Below are 21261 nucleotides of genomic sequence, written 5' to 3' on the forward strand. Positions count from 1 at the left end.
GCACCAACCAGAGAAAGACAGAGCAAGAGAGAGAGAGAGAGAAAGCACCCCTGGGGGAACGGTCACATCACAATCTCTTCTCCTTTTCCTCTCTCTCCTTTCAGGATTTTGGGCACGCACACACACATGCCCAATGTGTTTCTCAAGCTCCTGAGTCCAGGACACGAAGCACACAGTTGCTTATGTGATACCCAGCTGCCTTAACCACCAGGCCTTATGCCAGCCCAAGAAGGAAATCTTATAATTAGGAAACAGATGGAAATCATCTCCTGAAAAAGAAATAGAAAAAGGAAACAAGATAATAATAGATGGCATTTTATTTATAATCAGCTTTTCTCAATGTATTAGGTTATCAGGAAAGTCATATGCAAAAAAATGTGTCAAGACTTTCCCGACCCAGTACCTGAAGTAGCAGGTAAAAAAACAACAGATCGACAGAGAAGTGATTCAACTGAGATGGCAGCAAAGATTATAATAATAGGGATTAAGAGTAGTAGTAAATATTTATTGAGTACCAGCTACTGTATTAAAATCTTCATAAAATTACTCATTACATGTAATTAAGTGGTTACTCACAAGAAGATTGGAGTACAGAGGTTCAATAACTTCCTTGTGATTATGCAGTTAGGGAGATGCAATTCTCAGATCTACAGCTCCCTATAGTCAGAGTATGTGAGTTTAGACCTACAGAAAGTGAGTTTGAATCATTATACTTTTCTGCATTTTGGATTTTGTTCCCCCAGGGGGTTGTGCACTTGCCAGGAAGAGACAGAGAAAAAGAAGAGAGAAGACCTTACTCCGTGGAGCATTGTCCTCTGCAACCCCTCGTCCTCCCTCTCTCCCTCCCTTCCTGATTTTGGGCACGCCCACACGCCCACTGTGTTTCTCAAGGCCTGAAACCATGTGGATGACCATGTGGGTTCTGGCTACCTTAACCACCAGACTATAGAGCCAGCCCTGGCTTATAACGACATGCCTCGGGAAAAAAAAAAAGTGTATATTAATTAAAAGGTTACTAGCATTAGTAAGGAACTTGAGTAAGGTGCTGGATTACAACATAAATGTCTGCAGTGGAAATTCCAGCATAAGCTAAGCTGGGATTTGACTGTATCTGGACATGTCTGTTAGAATCACATTTGGGGACCAGCAGTTAGCGTAATGGCTATGTCGCTGGACTCCCACGTAGTCGACCACGGTTCGCGTCCCGGACCCGGTGGCTTAAACTCACGCCGGGCACGTATGTGTGTGTGTGTGTGTGTGCCCAAGATCCCGAGAGGAGAATAGAGGAAAAGGGACTATGGCGTGGCCATCTCCCCTGGGGGGTGATTTCTCGCTTTCTGTCTCTCTGTCTCTCTCTGTCTGTCTGGCGAGCGCACCGCCCTATAGCAAAAACCTCTCCAAAAAAAAAAAAAGAATCACATTTGACTGAGAAACTGAAAGAGCATCTATTTTGAATGAAAAAGTTCCACCTGTAAGAAAAAAATCTTGGTCTTTAGAATGGGGAAAGGATTCTGGGGATTGTATGGCGGTAGTAACTCAGATTTGTCTTAGGGCTTGCCTACTCAGATCATGTGCGAATCCCATGAGATAGGATGGGTGTATTTTTTTAAAAGCAGCCTCACAAGAATTATCTTTTAAACTATCATGTAACAAGAGCATCTCAAGTCACAGCAGGGTAATAGGGGAGCGGGCTGGCAGTCGCTCAGCAATAAGGCACAACGCTCTGTGGGGCCGGGAAGGCTCTGGGATCTTGTTTGCAGAGCTCCCTGAGGACACTGGGTATGCTGTGCCCATGATCTGGGGGCAGATGGCAGTGTCAGGACCCCGTTGGGGGTGCCATCTCCCTCTCTCTCTCTCTCTCTCTGTTTCTCTTGCTCATGGAAGAAATAAATAAACTTAAAAAAATATATAAGGGGATAAAATACCCTTTCTTATTTCAGGAAGGCCAACGTTGAAGCTTTGTCGTTCCGTGGATGTCCAATTTCAGCCAAGGAAGGAGGGCCTGACCCATGCCTGGTGGAGGCAGCCTTACTCCGCATGCTTCCCGGGCAGAATCTCCTCCTGAGGGTGTGTGAAAGGGCCAGGCGGGTCCTCCAGCTTAGTTGCACGTCGGCATCACCTGAGGCCTTTCGAATGTCCTACTTTGCCTTGGTCTCACTCTCAGAGATTCTGGGGGAGTTGGTTTGACATGTGGTGTAGGCAGATTTTTGAGTTTCCCAGTCGATTGTAACGTCAAACTGAGGCTCAGTGCTGTAAAAAGGCTCGCAGAGTCCCCACTTGGGCTGGGGGGGGTCGGGTCTTTTAAGGTCTGAAAGATTTACATTAGCAGATGGAGGAAATATCAAGAACATTAAATTACTATCATGAGGGACCAGCAGTTAGCGTAATGGCTATGTCGCTGGACTCCCACGTAGTCGACCGCGGTTCACGTCCCGGACCCGGTGGCTTAAACTCAAGCTGGGCACGTGTGCGTGCGTGCCCAAGATCCTGAAAGGAGAGTGGAAGAAAAGGGATTGTGGCGTGGCCATCCCCCCTGGGGGGTGATTTCTCGCTTTCTGTCTCCATGTTTCTGTCTGGCGAGCGCACGTGCCCTATAGCAAAAACCTCTCAAAAAAAAAAAATTACTATCGTGAGTGGTGATAAACATAAAAGGCCGTTTTATTACATAGTAAGACGCCTAAGACTCAATAAATGAAAGTCATTCCATATTCACAGAAGAGAAAAATATTTTTAAGTTGACTGTTTTTTCCAAAGCAAGTAAAATTTATGTAATTTCAGTAACATCTTTTGGGGTGTTTGAGAACAAATATTATCACCTCCAAACCCAGATCCTGACTTCTAGTACCATGCTTCAATAAAGGGTCCAGTACTCCTCGGAAAAGTAGCTAGTCTCGAGTGTGGGCAGGGAATATGTAAGATGAACCTGGAGTATCATATTTTAAAATCTCATTTATTTCATGAGAGAGCAGACAGCGACAAGCTTCCACACGAGAGTCCTGTGCCGTCCTCTCCCCAGTCCTCCCAGCAGCCAGGATCATGGGCCTGTGGGCGGTGCCCAGTGTGTACAGGCGAGCCTAGGACTCGCGCCCTGGCTTCCCATCTGGCTTCCAGCATCGCCGACTGTTGTCCTGCCACTGCAGCACCGTGGCTGGGCCAGAAAATAAGGAAATAGTTTTTAAAAACCACAACGTTGGGGCATGACAAAGCAACACAGCAATTTCTCTTTTGTGGCCTAATTTGTGAGAGCTAACCTGAAAAAGTACCCAGTGGCCAAAGGTGGAGCAATTTGAGCAACAAAGTAAATACCATAATGTTGGGGTCTAACCTAAACTATAAAACAAAAACACCTGAGAACATACTCACCCCATAGTGTTTAAACAAACAAATAGATAAATAGGAAAGAAGAGAGAAATTTCTCATGGAGAATTCTAAATATTAGGTGGTCAGGAAAGTCATGACTTTTTTCTATGCAGAAATGTGTCATGACTTTCCCGAGGACCCAATCAATTATGCAGATGCCCCCTGCTCAGGAAGGTAGAGCTTAAACTCCCTTCCACCCTTACTCCGGGCTGCATTAGGATAGCGCCTCCACAGAGCAGTGTCTGGCTGAGTGGGCCATGTGCTGAGGAGTGACTTCACGATGGAGAAACACAGAAAACACCTTGGCAGGTGACCCGCAAGGCTCACTTTGTCATCATGTCACGTCACGTTGGTTAGCGGATACCTAACGTACCTACGTTGGTTAGCGGTTACGATGTCATGAGATCTTTCTCCCAGTAATCCAAAACTGTAGTCTAATCGTAAAAACAGAAACAGAGAGGGAACAACAGATAGCGTAACGGTTACGTTGCTGGACTCCCATGTAGTTGACCGCAGTTCGAGTCCCAGTCCTGGCGGTTTAAAACTGATCCGGTGTGTGCGTGCGTGCCCAAAATTCTGAGAGGAGAATGGAGGGAAAGGGATCGCAGCATGGCCATCCCCCCTGGGGGGTGATTTCTCGCTTTCTGTCTCTCTGTCTCTCTCTGTCTTCCTGGTGAGCACACACGCCCTATAGCAGAAACCTCCCCCCAAAAAAAATTAAATAAATAAAAATGAAAAATAACTGGATTATGAACTCAGTTTATCGCTTGTTAGAATTTATGCCAGTTAGCACTTGTTCATTTTCTTATCTGAATAGTGAGGTTATGAGTGGCTTCTGGGCACCAGGAGGAGGTAATGAGGTTGCTGATGGGTGGGGCAAGTCCAAGGAGACCCTCTAGCTGGCATGGCTGACTCTTCTCTGGGACCGAGTGAAGACAGACCTTAAGGTCAGTGTAATGTAGAGATGGACCAGCTTCCGTGGTGCAGCTGGCAGCTGGGCCGTGGAGCTGGAAGCCACACGTGGACCACAGTTCCAGGGCCTGGAAACACACTGGGCGCACATACCCAGGGTCCCGTGGGCCGGAAGGAAGGGGATCGTGGCACGACTGACCCAGCAGAGGGTCCTTCCGTCCATCCCTTTCTCTCTCACGTGGATGTGTATGCTTTATCACAAGTCATGATAATAATTATGTAATAGACGTTTAAGATAAAGGAAGCAATTCATTCTAAATAGGTGTGTGTGTGTGTATGTGTGTGTGCCATGCTTAAAGATTTGGAGAAGGAAATTACGGAAACATTTTAAATAGGAATCCATGCGTCCTGGTTTTCCCAAACAGCTTCATTGGTGTCCTAGCATAATTATTAGTGGTGGACCCTCTTGCACTCTTGTTTTTTTTTTTTTGGAGAGATTTTCGCTATAGGGCGCGTGCGCTTGCCAGACAGACAGAGAGAGACATAGAGACAGAAAGCGAGAAATCACCCCCCAGGGGGGATGGTCACGCCGCAATCCCTTCTGAAGGAAGGAAGGAAGGAAGGAAGGAAGGAACGAACCAGTCCACGGGTTGGGGTAGAAAGAGGAAGGGAACAGTCTTTACCAAAACCAAGAGCAGATACTTTTTAGTATTACTCCGGGCACATGTGTAAGAGCAGCAGGGTCCACGAGGGTAAGCGCGCGGTATTAGGTTTACCGAGGCCGAGCTCACTGCCCACTCCAGACATCGCAGTTTCATTTGAGCAATTGCTTTTTTTGGGGGGCGGGGGAGGAGGATAAGGACTTGTTTATTTTGTATCCCTAATGCCGAACACAGTAGTTATTGTATAGAAGGTAGCTGGTACTTTTTTTTCTTGAGAGGTTTTTGCTATAGGGCACATGTGCTTGCCAGAAAGACAGAGACAGAGAGACAGAAAGCGAGAAATCACCCCCCAGGGGGGATGGCCACGCCGCAATCCCTTCTCCTCCATTCTCCTCTGCGGATCTTGGGCACGCACGCACACACGCCCGGAGTGAGTTTAAGCCACCGGGTCCAGGACTCAAACCATGGTTGGCTACATGGGAGTTCAGCGACATAGCCGTTACGCTAACTACTGGTCCCCCAGTTGGTACATTTTTTGAGAATGAATAATTAATGAGTAGTTGGTGAGAAAACTGAAATAAATTTCCACAGTGGCCATATGTAGCGTACTTTTCAACAATTCGGCGGTAAAGAGAGAGAGAAAGGGAAAAGTTTTCCATTTGGCAGCAATTAGAAAGGGAAGTACATTTAGATGTTCAGGGGCCTCAGTGCAGAGGGAAAAACCGGAGTTCCGGAACAGGGAGGTACTTAAAAGCTGAAGTCCTTGCTGCTTATGGAAGAGTCTGCTGCAAAGGGGACAGTGTGGCCTTGAAGAGGTGACAGGGAGCACTCGGTCACCACACCCCTCGATGATGAAGGAATATTCTCTTTTTTTATAAAAGTATTATTTCATTTATTAGTATTGTTATTTTTAAATTTTCTGTAGGGCACATGCACTCACCAGAGAGAGAGGGGAAGTGAGAAAGCAAGCTGCCAGGTCAGTCTGAGACTCCAGCCATGGTCAGCCACGTGGGAATCTGTGGTCGTCACCAGCACACCAATAAGGGATAGTCTAATGAAAGAGTGCAGTTGTTGACTCAGAAAATTTAAAGTCACTTTTTTTTTTTTTTTTAGAATTGTTTTTATTTAATTTTGTTTATAATTTGACCAGAGAGAGATGGAGGGGTGGTGGTTGGGAGTAAGAAAGCAAGCCGCCAGGTCTGGGACTCGAACCAAGGTCGGCCATTTGGGAGTCCAGCGCCTTAACCACCATGCTACCTGCTAGTCCCCCTGAAGTCAATCTTAACTTTGCCTTTTCTAGATTAGTGGCAGATCACTTCATCTCTTACATTGGAATGGCTTGTTCAGAGCAGCTAAGCTAGTGATTTTCGTGCCCACTGTGGGGTACCCAGAAGCTCCTCTGCCAGTCCTGCCCCCATCCCACCAGCTCCTGCAGTGTCGGTCACCGCTGATGGGCCAGCACCTCATCACTGGGAGAACATTTCATTGGCCAGGAATGAGCACCCGATCCAGGCTCAGCCAGCGAGTATCTCCCTGGTATTTTAAGGCCTAGGATGAGTGAGAGTTCATGGAATCCGGCAGACACACTGGTGCCCAGCAGTGGGCACGTTTCCCGCCGTGTGAGGGAGCTGTGCTGACCTGAGAGAAGTCGGAGCCGAGACAGACAGAAGCCGGGGGGACACAGAGATGGCGGCCGTGGTGTTCCTGGGGCCCAGCTGCACCCCGGCCTTCTACTTTGATTACTTAGCTCTTTTTACATCCCGCGAGCCAGGTGACCAGCCAGTCCTTCTGAAGTCTTTTGACTTGGGTTTCTGCCCTTGTAACTAGACAGTACTTGAATTTGGATGCAGTATTCTGACCGTACCATACCCCTTCTCTAAGGCTCGACAGCTTTTATCCACAAGTGGATTCGTAAACTCCATCCATCCTCTCTGGCATCTTCAGTCACGTCCCCTCCCCGCAGATTCCTTTCTACGTTACTTGGGAAGTCCTTCCCCGTCCTGTGACACCTTCGGCCTCCCTAACTCAGTTCCAGCTAAGCGTAGTAGGGATTTGGGGCCAGTAAAAAGCCCGTGGCTGTTGGACGTACTCCTGCGGTGAGGGGAGTGCCCTGTGTCTGCTGTGTCCAGGTGGCGGCGTCAGCCACGCTGGCCCCACGGAGCACGCGAGGTGTGCGCTTGTGCAGCTCCAAGTGGATTGCATTCTACTTGGTCTTCATCGGCCTCAATTTAGGTAGTCACACGTGGCCAAAGCCACCACTTGAGATGGTGTAGCTCTAGGCGTCAGGTCATCAGAAGTCCCTTCTCCTCTCGTTCGTTTTTCTACGAGGAGAACGACGTGTGAGAAAAGAACTGAAACCAGTGTGCCTATCTGGATGGGGGAGTGAGACAGGAAGAAAATCATCTGTCCGGATGGCGATGGCATGAACAGGGATGGAAATGCAGGAGGGTGAGCCAGTTGGAAAAGGTAGATACTGTGGACGCTGCGTTGGGAGTATGGGATGTGTAGACAGGTCCAGCGGACGGCTGTGAATGCGAGTTTCCAGCAAAGAAGAGGCAGGTGAGAGGTGCGGTTTTTGCAGTCGTCTCTGTAGGGGCGATAGAGCCTCAGAAACAGGAAATGTCCTTCAAGGACCGAGGTGGATTTTGAGACAAGCGCATCCAGGATAGAACCTCGGAAAGCCTCTCGGAGGCTGGGAGGGAGGACGAGCAGGTGCAGGTGCTTCCTCACGGTGTGACCTCGGCGTGACGTCCTCCGAACCAGCGCTGCCCGCGAGGGGGAGGAGAGCCCTCGCCCCGTGAGACTGCAGATGGCGGCATAGCTGACCCCCCTCTGCTGACCAGGTCCCCCGTGAGACTGCAGATGGCGGCATAGCTGACCCCCCTCCGCTGACCAGGTCCCCCGCGAGACTGCAGATGGCGGCATAGCTGACCTCCCTCCGCTGACCAGGTCCCGGAGACAGGGCGCCTCGCAGGCGTTACCAAGTACTGTCTGCTTCATGGTGTCATTCCTGCCTGTAAAATCAGACGTCTCTCCGTTAAACGTGGCTAATATTTTGTCAGCTTACCAGGAAACACAGGAAGTTCCCCTCCAAATAAATCAACTTTTCAATCTAGAAGGGAAAATGCCAAGTCCCCTTTGATGTTTTCTAAAAAAGCTGTTATAATTAATATGTTACTTAAATAGGTTTTTAAAAAATATATTTCTTCCATTGAGTCAGAGAGACAGAGAGACATCAACCCCGACAGGGTCTGAGTGCCACGAACCGTGCACGGTTTAGCCAGAGAGGCTGAACCACGTGGGAAGGTGACTTCCGAGCACACTGGACATGCAAGCCACTGATCTGGGGGGCAGCCGGGGGTGATTGTGGTCAGGCCCAGTCAAGGGAACTGTCTCTGTCTCTGTTTCCCTCACTCATGGAAAAATAAATGAAGAAACTTTTTAAAAATCAGTATGCTGGGGCCAGCAGGTGGCATGGTCGTTAAGGTACTGGATCTCTCATTTCCAGCTGAGTGGTTCAAGTCTTGGAACCGTGACTTGAAGACCGTTCTGGGGGATGCAAGCAGGTGGCATGGTGGTTGCGGCTCTGAACACTCCCACATGATCGACCACGGTTCCAGTCCCAGACCTGGTGGCTTCCTTTCTCACTTTCCCTTTTTCTCTCTGTCTCTCTCTCTCTCTCTGGTCAAATTAAAATAAATAATAAAATTAAATAAATAATTCTTTTTAAAAATAGAGAAAGGAAAACATGCTGCCGGTGTGTGCGTGCATGCCCCAAATTCTGAGAGGAGAGCGGAGAAGAGATTGTGGCTCAGCCTCCCCTGCCCACCCCAGGGGAGGGGCGACTTCTTAGTTTCTCGCTCTCAGTCTCTTTCTCCAACAAGTGCATGCGCCCTGTGGCAAAACTGCAAAATGAGCAAACGAAAAACCCCATGTGCTGGACTGTTTATATTTGAATCTAGCCGTCATTGTCCTGCGCTGGGGGTAAGGTCTGTTACTTAGAGGTCTGGAGACTATACGTGAGTACTGGAAATTTTGTTTTATTTTTTTTCTTTCATGTCAGAGAACAAGTTATGTGTGCCAGAGAGAGAACACCACCCCCCCCCCCCCCCCCCCATGGAGCACGGTCATGCCACAGTCCTCTTCTCCATTTACGATCTGGGGCATGTGTACATACCCCTCATGTTTTTTCAGCTGATGGGGCCCAGACTCAACCCGAGCTCTGCCATGTGGGGTTCAACCCCCTGGACCTAGGGCTCTGTGCTAGGGGCAAGCCCAGTACTTAGAAGTTTAATTCCTCTTGTTTTAAGACTGTAACAGAGTAGATGTGACCATATCCAGCCCCTGAGTATCTTGGGCTTGGGTAATGGGGGCTGATCCAACAGCTTAGAGGTGTACACTTCTTTATAAAGAAGATCGTCTGATATGATCAAGAATGGTGCTAAGTGGGATATGAGAATGTAAATTGACAGAAACATACAAGATTTCAATGCACAAAGCTGATCATATTCTGTTAATTTCCAAGTTTCTTCTCTTTTATTCAAAAGTCCTTCGACGGACCAGCAGTTGGCATAATGGCTATGTCAGTGGACTCCCATGTCATTAGCCATGGTTCGAGTCCCGGAGGCTTGTGCGTGTGTGCCCAAGATCCCCAGAGGAGAATGGAGGAGAAGGGATTGCGGCATGGCCATCCCCCCTGGGGGGGTGATTTCTCACTTTCTGTCTCTCTGTCTCTCTCTGTCTTTCTGGTGAGTGCACACACCCTATAGCAAAAACCTTAAAAAAAAAAAAAAAAAGTCCTTTGAAATCTGTTAACAAAAGCTTTTATAGGGACCAGAAGATAGCATCGTGGTTTCATTGCTGGACTCCCACTTAGTCAACCACGGTTCAAGTCCTGAACCTGGCGACTTAAAACTCATACCAGGCACTTATGCATGTGTGCTCAAAATCCTGAGAGGAGACTGGAGGAGAAGGGATTGTGGGTGGCATGGCTATCCCCCCGCGGGAGTGATTTCTCACTTTCTGTCTTTCTGTCTCTCCAGTGAGTGCATGCACCCTATCGCAAAAATCTCTTAAAAAAAAAAAAGCTTTTATAGAATTTTAACAGATTCCTTTACTCAAATATTATGACCTCACATCTGATAATGAAAACAAATTTTAGTATGAAAAGATATGGGGCTCTATATATTATAATTTAAGTTTTATTTACACTAGTATGTTTACAATCTAATTTACACTCTCTACTATTTCAACCTGTGTCTGTATACATATAAATGTAATATGTGTTAGCAAAGAAAAAGTCTGAGTAGGAAAAAGCTCCGACCCAGCCAGCAGGTGGCATGTTGGTTAAGGCCCAGGACCCCATGGGGCAAGCTGAGTAGTTCGTCATGCAGCAGTGGCTGGAGAACCTGCTGGCTGCATGTGCATGCATGCCCCCCAATCCCACGAGGAGGTAAGAGAAGGGACTGCAGTGTGGCCATCACCTCTGGGGGTGATTTCTCAATTTCTCTTTTCTCTCTGTCTCTCCCCAGTGAGCACACATGCCCTATGGCAAAAATATATTAAAAAAATATATATATAGGGACCAGCAATTGGCGTAATGGCTATGTTGCTGGACTCCCACGTAGTCGACCGTGGTTCGAGTCCTGGACCCGGTGGCTTAAACTCACGCCAGGCGCATGTGCGTGCGTGCCCAAGATCCCGAGAGGAGACTGGAGGCGCAGGGATTGCTGCAGGGCCATCCTCTCAGGGGGTGATTTCTCAATTTCTCTTTTCTCTCTGTCTCTCCCCAGTGAGCACACATCCTGTAGCAAAAACCTCTCCAAAAAAAAAAAAGAATAAAAAGTTCTCATCCAACTATTTCGGAGTATTTAGGATTCGAGGTATAACAGGTGTTTTAGACACATGCGCATACAGCACTGAGGAAAGCACAGATATTTGATCACCTGGAGTTGTCATCAAGACGTATTTTCAAAGAGGAATGTTGCAGAGAAGGTGATAACTAATTGAAGAAGGAAAGATACCTTAGTCATCCAGGAGAGTTGTGCTCACAGGGGACTGAGCCATTCCTTACGACCGAATAGGGGCCAGTGGACTAGGGGCCGGTGGACGGCATGGTGGTTAAGATGACTAGACTCCCACGTGGCTGATCATGGTTCAAGCCCCAGACCTGGCAGCTTGCTTTCTCACTTTCATTCTCTCCCTCTGTCTCTCTCTGGTCAACTTCAATTAAATAAATAACTAAGTAAATAAATAAATAAATAAATAATGACAGTGATTAAAATTTAATAAAACATATATATATCTGAGTAAACTCACTCAAGGCAGGGTTTTTTGTTTAGCTCTTTTTTTGTGCTGATTACTGTAGCCTCAGGATGCAAAACAGTGCTTGACTCATAATGGGTATTCAGTCAATATACATTGTTGATTAAATACTTACTGTTTTTTTAGGAGAGGTTTTTTTGCTATAGGGCACTTGCCCTCTACAGAAAGACACACAGAGAGAGACAGACAGACAGACAGAAAACAAGAAATCACCCCTCAGGGAGGATGGCCATGCTGTAATCCCTTCTCCTCCATTTTCCTCTCGGGATCTTGGGCACGCACGCACACGCGCCCAGCGTGAGTTTTAAGCCACCGGGTCCGGGACACGAACCGCGGTCGACTACGTGGGAGTCCAGGGACATAGCCATTACGCTAACTGCTGGTTCCCCAAATACTTATTGTTTTTAATTTGTAAGATCATTCACATGTATTTTAGTACTTTTATATCTAGCTGATTACAAATGTTGTTATTGGCCCCACCTGGTTATAGAGTCGTAGTAAAGTGAATTGCAGTCCTGGAAGCCGCAGGGCTGACTGAGGGGTGAGATCCCTGGTGGGTCTGAAAACCTGCCGGCCAGGAGCTTGTGTCCAAGGTTCTGACCAGCTGGAAGGCCCACCAGGGTGCTTCTCCCTCTCCCTTTCTCCCTCATGTGCATACATGCACTCTCTAACATGAATCAAAATGAACTTTTCTTTTAAAAACATTTTATTATCTCAGTTGCTCTATTTTTAATGTTACCTTCTTTTAGTTTCTATTCATATCTCATAACTGAATGCAGGAAGGCTTATTAAGACTGATAATTAGTCATATGGTAATCTGATAGTGCAAAGAATAGAATTAGAAAGCAACTTAAGAGGTCATCTTTTGTACAGCTTCCTGCCTGAGAAAACTGAGTAAGATGATTAGATACGTATATTAGTCATTTTAATAACTTAGGGCAACGTAACTGGGTTCTCTTTTGAGAAAATGAAGAAAGATGCCTTAACCCGAGATATAAAGGGATCGACCTGAACACTTTAGAATTTCAAACTGTGTGGGAAAGTGGGGGGAAAAAATGGAGCACAACTAAGCTGCTCTTTGTCGATATCAGAAATGGGCCTGTCATTCATTTTGGCATTGAAGCATAGCCTCGTATCTCAGGGGGCAGGACTAGGACTTTTTTTCCCTCCCACAAGAGCCGGGCAGTTATTACAGGTTCAGAAAACACCGACCAGTTTTTCAAAAGTTTCTCCTCTTTTTTTTCCCCCCCTGAGATTCATGGTGGTTTTGCTCTACTTTCAAGATGCTTTAAGGTCTCCGGCTTTGCGACTGCTCTGAAGCCAGCAAATCCTCTGACATGTCTAATTCGAACGTTGCAGGTTTCATGAGTAAGTTTGATCTTATTTTTTTTTAGCTACTTAAAATTCAAGTGATAGAAAAATGTTAGCTTGGAGTTAGGCATTATATCATTTCTCCACTTTTACTTTATGTGCTTTTTATTTTTTTAACAACAATGGGGGGAAAAAAAAAACCTTTTAATTTACTAGGTAAGCCAGGTTCTACGCAGAAAGCCCGTTCATCTCTTAAAACCTTAACACCTCCGTTTCTTTGGAGTGCCTTCATGACTGTAGACAACCTTCGCGTCTTTCCAAAGCCAGGGGGCCGGTTTTCTTGAGCATCTTTTTAGTTTTATTGAGAAGTGTTTGAGATTGAGCTCTTCGGAGCTCGATTGCTTCTGGCTGACACAGTCTCAAGTTTCCAGTGAATGGTAACAAAGACTGTGGAGTGTTGTCGGTACTGCAGGGGGAGGCATGCTTCCTCAGCCCAGGTGAGAGGACCCCGGCTTCCCACTGCCCGGTGAGTTTTCACAGTGTTTATTTTCTATTCTTTAAGTAGCAGCAATATGAAGTTGGTAAACAGCCAGGAGCAGGCAGGCTTCAAGATGTCCGGGCTTGTTGCAGAGAGAAAAACTACAGGGCATGGGGGTTGGGGAGGGGGGAGGGGAAGAGTTAGTTTATCACTCCTTTACTTTATATTAATTCATTGAAATGTGCGAATCATCCCGGAACTCGGTTTTCCACATTCAGGAACTAAAGAAGCAGTCGAGGAAATTGATTTGCAAGGTCCTTCGTGGCTATTAACTTGGGAAAGCAATTCAACTGATAGTTTTTACTTTCATTTTTTTCCCCCTCCCTGGAGTTCATAAAATAAGCTTTGTCCTTAACTAAACATCTTTTCCATTTATGAAAACTTTTACATTGTCCACAGCAGAATAGGCTCCCTCAGGATCTTTGGAAATCAACCTGACACTTGAAAAATATTTCAGCTTTTATAGCTGTTTCATTCCTTTTTTTTTTTTTTTTTTTCCCCTCCCTAGCACATTTTTTCTTAAAAGTATTTGTGCTTTGATCTTTCCCCTCCCTAGGACATTTTTTCTTAAAAGTATTTGTGCTTTGAAAATGTCAGCTGTATTCTAATGAAGCTCAGGCATTGTTTGCTCATAAAGGGGCTGGTGCATTCCACTGCTTTATGGTATATTATGAGGCTCAGCGCGAAGAGTGTGGGTGGCACCATTTGGTGTCTGGCTCTGGGGTAGTGACTGCCATTATGTTAGCCTTGGATTGGCAAAGAAAATAAAATATACAAGGCGCGAGGTGGGTCTGGACACTGAGGAAAATCTTAGCTGGGAATGTGACAACTTGGACAAGCGGATCATTTTCAAGTATACCCTTCAAGCCTGCATTTTAGTTTGTATTCTGTGGGGCACATGCCTGGTTTTTTTTTTTCTTTTCTTTTTTTTTTATTGTATTTAGCATCTAGTCATTCTTTGAACTTTAATTAGGAAGTGATTGTTTCCAGATAACACTGTGCCTTTTCTAAGAGATACAGTAAAATTTTAACTAATACATTTTGTTTAAAAAAAAAGTTTTAAGGAACTGAGTGTGGGTGGGGAGGGGGAGTGGAAGAGGTCAGGCAGACAGCCCTTCTTTCAGTTAGGAAAGCCCTGATTAAGAAAAAAAGCAACAGATGTTTCTTCTGTTACAATTGAGGTTGTTTCATTCAAAGCCCTGGTAGCTGGAATGGGGGAGAAGAGGTCATAAATCTGACTTAATCAGTGAATAAATAAAACCCAGTCATTTCAAATGTATTCTTTTAATGCTCAGGATTTGACAAGACTCCAGAGGAGCCAAATAAGTGACATACCTTTTAAAGGGGATTAAAAAAAAAATCTTTGAAAATTGTGTGTACTTAAAATGTGCAAAAGGTAATTTTAGTACGTTTAAGGTATGGGAACATTTGATTATTAAATCATATAGGATATTTTGTAAAAAAAACCTAAGCCATATAAAACATATAGGAAATACTTCGGTTGCAAAAGTTTGCGATTGCACAGTAAGTACAAAAGCGCAGGATGAAGCTGAAGTGTGAAACATTAGTTGCATACGCTGATAAACAGTTTCATCTTCTGAGAGCGACTGAGAACCATGACACGAGGCTTATTTATCTCTGAATAACAAATGTGCGAGGAATATTTCGGGCTTAATTGAATTGATGTGTTGTATTTTGCTTCTAAAATGAAAGATAATAAGCTTAAATTGGTTGCTAATACGAAGCGGGAAATGTTTATCTGCTAGGGGAGGGTAGGAAGGAAGAAGGTTGGAAGCAGCATGCATGTCATGAAAACAGTCAAAATGAAAAACAGCATTTGAATTTGTGGAATTCAACAAGAGTAAAGGAAAAACCTTTCCTTCTACAGCTAACACAGGAATTTTGTGCTCTTGTGTAATGTATGTTCATACACGTACAGCGTTACGCATTTCTTAGTGTCAGCTCTTGGAAAAACAGTGCTGAGCACTGGATCATTCACGTATGGGTGCTTGTTAAATATTTGTCATACTGTACATTGCAAAATTAGTACTAATTAATAAAAGTCAAAAAAGTCTTTGAGCTATAGTTCAAAACTTGTGTATAGATCGAATATTATAGTTTCCTAATTAATCTAAGGAGAAGACTGATAAAGATACCAACATTCAAGGAGTGTATGAAACATTTCTCTTGTGGGGCCAGCAGGTGGTGTGGTGGTTAAGCTGCAGGACTCTCACGTGGATGACTGGTTTGAGTCCTGGACCCACTGGCTTGCAAATTATGCTAGGCACATGGGTGCACATGCCCCAAATCCCAAGAGGAATATGGAGAAGAAGGGATTGAGGTGTGGCTATCCTCCCTGGGGAGGTCGATTCTCACTTTCTTTCTCTCTGTCTCTGTCTCTGTCTCTGTCTTTCCCCAGGTGGGTACTTGCCCTATGTCTCACCCCTGCAAAAAAAAAAAAAAAAAAAAAAAAATTCTTGCTCTCAGCTAAGCTAGATCTGTGGGCTTCTGTGAGGATTTCTTTTTGGTTGTTATTCAAATAATGGTGACAGCATTTAGAGAGTTTCGAATTTATGAGATTATTATTCCGATTAAGATTCTAAAATAGACCTATAAACAACTTGCTTTTTGAAGGAATAGCACTTTGAAGTAATTGAGTTTTTTCTATATAAGTAAAATACCTTACATAAAGTTTTAAATGGATTTACAAACTATGTGTTTGCTTAAAGATAGCTTTTACAATTATGACCAAAGAACATAAATTTTGACAGAGTAGACAGCCTTAAAAAAATAGTTGGTGAGGGGCCAGCAGGTAGCGCGGTGGTTGAGTCACTGGACTTCCACATGGTTGACTGCGGTTCGAGTCCTGGACCTGATGGCTTGCTTTCTTGCTTTCCCTTTTTCTGTCTCTCTGTCTGTCTGTCTGTCTGTCTCGGGGCAAACAAACAAGCCAACAAAAAGCTGGTGACCTATGTGTAGTGTATAACTATGAAAGCACCATAGATTGTAGTTTTCAAAAAACAAGAGTCACGATTACAAACATAGACATGACAGTAAGTTACTTCATAAGGAAAACAGCTTCAGCAACAGCAAAATGGGAATAGTTGGGACTGTTAACTCTTCAAATCAGGGAAGTATTAAATTCAAAAATTAAGAGCAATCAATCGAACTACTTTGAGATTAATTTCCACTATCTCTGTAGATGTAAATTATCATGGGACCATTGAGTACATGTTCAAATTATGGTGGTGGTTAAGCACATTGTTTTTATTATAATATAGATAGATATTCTATATGATAAATGTCTGTTACACTGAAGATTTGTACTATGTATATAAAAAACTTAATCAATTTGCAGTTACTTAAAAATTCTTTGGCATTGGGAACCAGCAGTTAGCGTAATGGCTATGTCGCTGGACTCCCACGTAGTCGATCGTGGTCCGCGTCCTGGCCCCGGTGGCTTGAAACTCATGCCGGGCGCGTGTGCGTGCGTGCCCAAGATCCCGAGAGGAGAATGGAGGAGAAGGGATTGCGGCGTGACCATCCCTCCTGGGGGGTGATTTCTCGCTTTCTGTCTCTATGTCTCTCTCTGTCTGTCTGGCGAGCGCACGCGCCCTATAGCAAAAATCTCTCCAAAAAAAAAAAAAATTCTTCGGCGTGATCCGAAGGGGAAAAGAGCGTTCCTAATTCAGCTGCCACCTGGAGGTAATTCCTTAATTATCATGAATTTTTAATGAACACTTCCATATGCAAGTCACTGTTTAAAATATTTACTGAAATGGGACCAGCAGTTGGCGTAATGGCTATGTCACTGGACTCCCATGTAGATGACCACGGTTCGAGTCCTGGACCTGGTAGCTTAAACTCACGCCAGATGCGTGTGTGTGTGTGTGCGTGCCCAAGATCCCGAGAAGAGAATGGAGGAGAAGGGATTGTGGCATGGCCATCCTCCTGGGGGTGGTGATTTCTCACTTTCTGTCTCTCTGGTGAACAAAACGCTTACCAAAAAAACACAAAAAAAAAACCAAAAAGGAATCACAGGTACTTCGTTTCCAAAGTCTACTTTTCACCACCCCCAGGAGGATGGCCATGCCACAATCACACATATGTATATTTACTAAAAGTAGACTTTGGAAACGAAGTACCTGTGATTCCTTTTTGGTTTTTTTTTTGTGTTTTTTTGGTAAGCGTTTTGTTCACCAGAGAGACAGAAAGTGAGAAATCACCACCCCCAGGAGGATGGCCATGCCACAATCCTTTCTCCTCCGTTCTGCTCTAGGGACTTTGGGCACACACACACGTACACTTGGCGTGAATTTTAAGCCACGAGATCTGGGACTGGGGCTTGAACTGCAGTCTATTACATGGGAGTCCAGTGACATAACCATATATATGAACACTTTAGTGCAAAATGGAGGTGTTAGAGGAATTCCAGCCTTATTTATTCTTTGTTTCCTAAGTCAGACTAAACTGAGAGTAACTAGTCTAGACAGTCTCCCTGCCTTACCCATATGCATGTAATTAAAAGTTATTAATAGCTGCCTAAAATCTTCTCATCTTTACAGTGGGGTAGGAGGGGAGATTTGCCTAATGCATATTTTAATATTTTTACTGAAAAGAGAAACCTTTTGCATCGTTGTTCAGGAGCAGGTACAAATAGTGTCTAGTTCTGTGCTTTGAGTAAGTTTTGAGCTAACTTTCTTGTGACTGGATCCAGGAACCATCTCTTTCTTCCAAGTTTCAAGAACGTAATTTTCAAATTAATTTTCGGATGGTAACCGTAAAGCTGGAGACTGTCAGCAGGGAACTTGTCTCTGACTTCTACTCGCTTATGAACACTTGACAACTCTTGGCGGTTTCTCTGGAAAATGCAGAGGCCGCTAACTGAGCACATAACTGAGTGCCAGGGGACGCGGGACAACTTACTTATGAAAATTTGCATAGATACTTTAATAGATAAGGTTTTAAAAGTAAGTTTCTAATACAAAGAGTATTTTTTGACTTTGACGTCTAACTTCAAGCTGTCTTGCTCTCTGGGGGCAGAAGGTGGGGCAGCGCTGGAGTTGGGTACCTTGCAAGGCTGGCCACACTGGCGGTTCTGGGTTCACATAGAGAGACCTCCCTGACTGCTAGAGTCACGTGTGCCAGGGAGCCAGGCTGACAGGGCTGGGGCGGGACAGCGTCAGCATCCTGTCGGGAATATATTCTCTCCTTCTTTACAGAGATAGATAACCTTGGGGGGAAAAGAGAAAGAAAAAGATGTCTTGCTCTTCCCAAGCTGATTTCAATGTAACTCCAAATAACAACCCTCAAGTAGAGTATCTTGTTGAAATAAGAACATCAGTAACTTACTGCAACTTGGAATGAACTACTTCGCATGCTATTATGGAATACAACCTTGCTCTTTTATTTGCTAAAGAAAAGAAGTGCTTTGGAAGTGATTCACGGGTGGTCCTTGGTCTGTGTGAATTTGTGTCCTAAAGTTTTCAATGTAAGAACCCAGCTTTGTAATTCAAGATGTGTCTGCTGGCATTGTCACCTTTTATCAATGTTAGAAAACGTCTCACTAGATCCAAACCTAAAGCAATCCATCGAAGAAGGCTTGCGAGCTGGTCGGTGAGAATGATTTCTAGTGACGGGCTCCTGGCTACTTGAATACTCACCGACGGGGATCTTCAGGGTCGCCCCAGCTGCCCTGATCTCCTCCGGCCATTCAGCGGCTGTTGGTGGGAGATAAATGTGCCGCTCTCTACGCCTCTTTCACTAGGTCTGTAAACAATGTCTCTGTGCCATCTGGTGAGTAAATTGGCTGTGGCCATGGTGCTAAACGCAGTGGGGGAAATGGGCTAAACACTGAAAAAATGGAACGTTTAAGAATAAGAGACTGAAGAAGTCAGGGTCACTTAACCCTTTCTCCTTTTAAAATGGAAAGAGAGATCAGTCCAGTGTAGTAGAAAAAGTGTACTTACACTCCATTATGCCCTGCACGTGAACAAAGAGGAAGAGGGGCCTGGAAGCTGCCTTTTCCCTTTCCCGGGGTTGCCTGATCTAGTGCATCCCCCGAGGTGCTTGTTAAAACTAGAGATTCCCCACCTCGCTCGGATCCTGTAGGTGTCCAGGGGAAGCCCGGGCCAGGCCGGTGTGTGCTCAACAAGAGACTCGCTCCCCGCGGCAGAGCATCTTGTGGCCAGGCCCATTTGGGAACTGCGGAGGGCCTGGGAGAACCGCGCTGTCTGAGGACAGATGGCCAACGACTCAGCTATTACCAGACGCTGCACTGTTCAAAATGAGGAGATTTTAATTAAGCAGGTGGAAGAGAAATGAGGAAAGGAAGAATTAAAAGGTTTCCTTGATAGAATAAGGTAACAAAGGAGCAGATGACATGTTTTAATTAAAGATAAAGAAGCTAGCAAAAAAAAAAAAAAAAAAAGGCATCTGGATCAAACCTGAAGAGGCAGTTGTTTTGGGGTGGACGTTGAAAAAGCCTTGAAAGGCAGGCTGGCAGGTAGTGTGGGGGTTAAAGTACTGGACGCCCACATGGCCAACAGTGGTTTGGGTCCCGGACCTGGTGGCTTGCTCCCTTTCTCTCTCTCTCTCTCTCTATTCCTCTCTGGTCAAATTAAAATAAATAAGGTTAAATAAAATAATTAAAAATAAAAAAGCTTTGAAAAAAAAATCATCTTGAAAGTGAAGGGCCCTGAAAAGAACTGGTGAGAATGAACTACGTGATTTCTAAGATGTTTTAGTTTTGAAATTTGAGGAACGAAACGAAACCAAGTATTGTTTCCCATTATGTTAACGGATGGGAGAGTGTCAAGCTGCATTGTGAAGTCCTTGGTTCTTTGAGTCCAGGTCACTAAAATTAGAGATCTGTCCCTAGGCGCAAAATAAAACCGTAACCACGAATAAAGTAGGTAGAAAAGAAGGTTTAATAGAAAGAAAGGAAAGGAAGTACACCCAAAAACGTTGTGAAACTAAATGAACTACACCCAAAAACGTTGTTGGGCAGGCGGATTGCCCAGGGGCAACCGCGCTTGCGCTTGGTATTAGTTACCCGTTATTTTATTACTAGAGGTCATGAATATTCATTAGTGGGAGGCCCCTTACGCTGCCTATGTCCTTCTTTTAAATTAGAATCCACACGCTCTTTTCCTGCACCTGCACACCTTCCTCACAGGTAAATGAAGAACTCGATCACCTAATTGCGCATGCCCGATGCGAGCCAGGTTGCCCCAATTAGACTGCCCAATTAGTCCATTGCCCTAATAGGAATCGGGGCAGTGATCAAAACGCTTGCTTAGGTCTTATTGATAAGAGAAAAATCTACGAATCATCTCTGTGTGCTTCCCTCAGGCCTCAAGGAAGGAAGATGGCAGATTGCCTCGCCCTGGCACCCAGAGCTAGATGAGCCTTTCTCTTTTCTCTTAGGGCTGCCCGCTCACAGCTAAGAGGGTTTTGCCTAAGAAATGCAGAGGTCCTGGTTAAGTCTTGGCTTAAAACTCATGCCAGGCGTGTGTGCGTGTGTGCCCAAGATCCCGAGAGGAGAATGGAGGAGAAGGGATTGCGGCGTGGCCATCCCCACAGGGTGGGGGTGGGGGGGATTTCTCACTTTCTGTCTCTTTGTCTCTCTCTTTCTGGTGAGTGCACATACCCTATAGTAAAAACCTCTCCAAAGAAAGAAAGAGAGAGAGACAGAGAGAGAGACGAGGAGCTTTTGAAAGGTGCCCTCTAAGTAAAAATGTCTCTCAAAGCCAGGAGGACAGATTCGATCTTCCTGGGAAAGTGTCTAGGAAAAGACTGCCACAAGGTCTTTTGATTCATTTTAACCCTGGCGATACAGAGCTGCTTATGGTCATTTCAGACACCTGTTGGTTCGTGGCAAGATTCTGTTAAGGACGTCCATTTGGGAAACCCTACAAGTCCCGTGTTCTGACAGTGGCAGCAGCATCCCGGCTGCTGCTCCCATGCCTGTGATGTGTGGGAACGCGCATTCAGACCTGTCCTCTGCACTGTGGGGTGCTGTGGGGTGCTTGACACACATGTATTTCATTTATTTTTTCTTTTCTTTTTTTTTTTTTGGAGAGATTTTCACTGTAGGGCGCGTGCGCTCGCCAGACAGACAGAGACATAGAGACAGAAAGCGAGAAATCATCC

General features: G+C 45.2%; 1 protein-coding gene across 10 annotated transcripts in view; it reads left to right on the top strand.

Moving 5' to 3' along the window:
* The window catches only part of TFDP2 (transcription factor Dp-2), a 185289-nt gene that overhangs the window by 100289 nt on the left and 63739 nt on the right, over positions 1-21261 (top strand). For 2 of the 10 annotated variants that reach the window (XM_006162311.3, XM_027765887.1), the window contains exon 3: positions 12513-12626. The exons of 4 other annotated variants lie outside the window; for them this stretch is intronic. In XM_006162311.3, the coding sequence (XP_006162373.1) occupies positions 12596-12626 (31 nt within the window). In that variant the 5' untranslated portion in view covers positions 12513-12595. Of the gene's footprint in view, positions 1-2046; positions 2068-12512; positions 12627-12960; positions 13096-21261 lie in introns of those variants that run through there. 4 more of the 10 variants (XM_006162312.3, XM_027765890.1, XM_006162310.3 and 1 more) reach the window with 3 other exon arrangements.

The sequence above is a fragment of the Tupaia chinensis genome, unplaced genomic scaffold (genome assembly GCF_000334495.1).
Source record: "Tupaia chinensis unplaced genomic scaffold, TupChi_1.0 Scaffold139833_1, whole genome shotgun sequence".
NCBI lineage: Eukaryota > Metazoa > Chordata > Mammalia > Scandentia > Tupaiidae > Tupaia > Tupaia belangeri.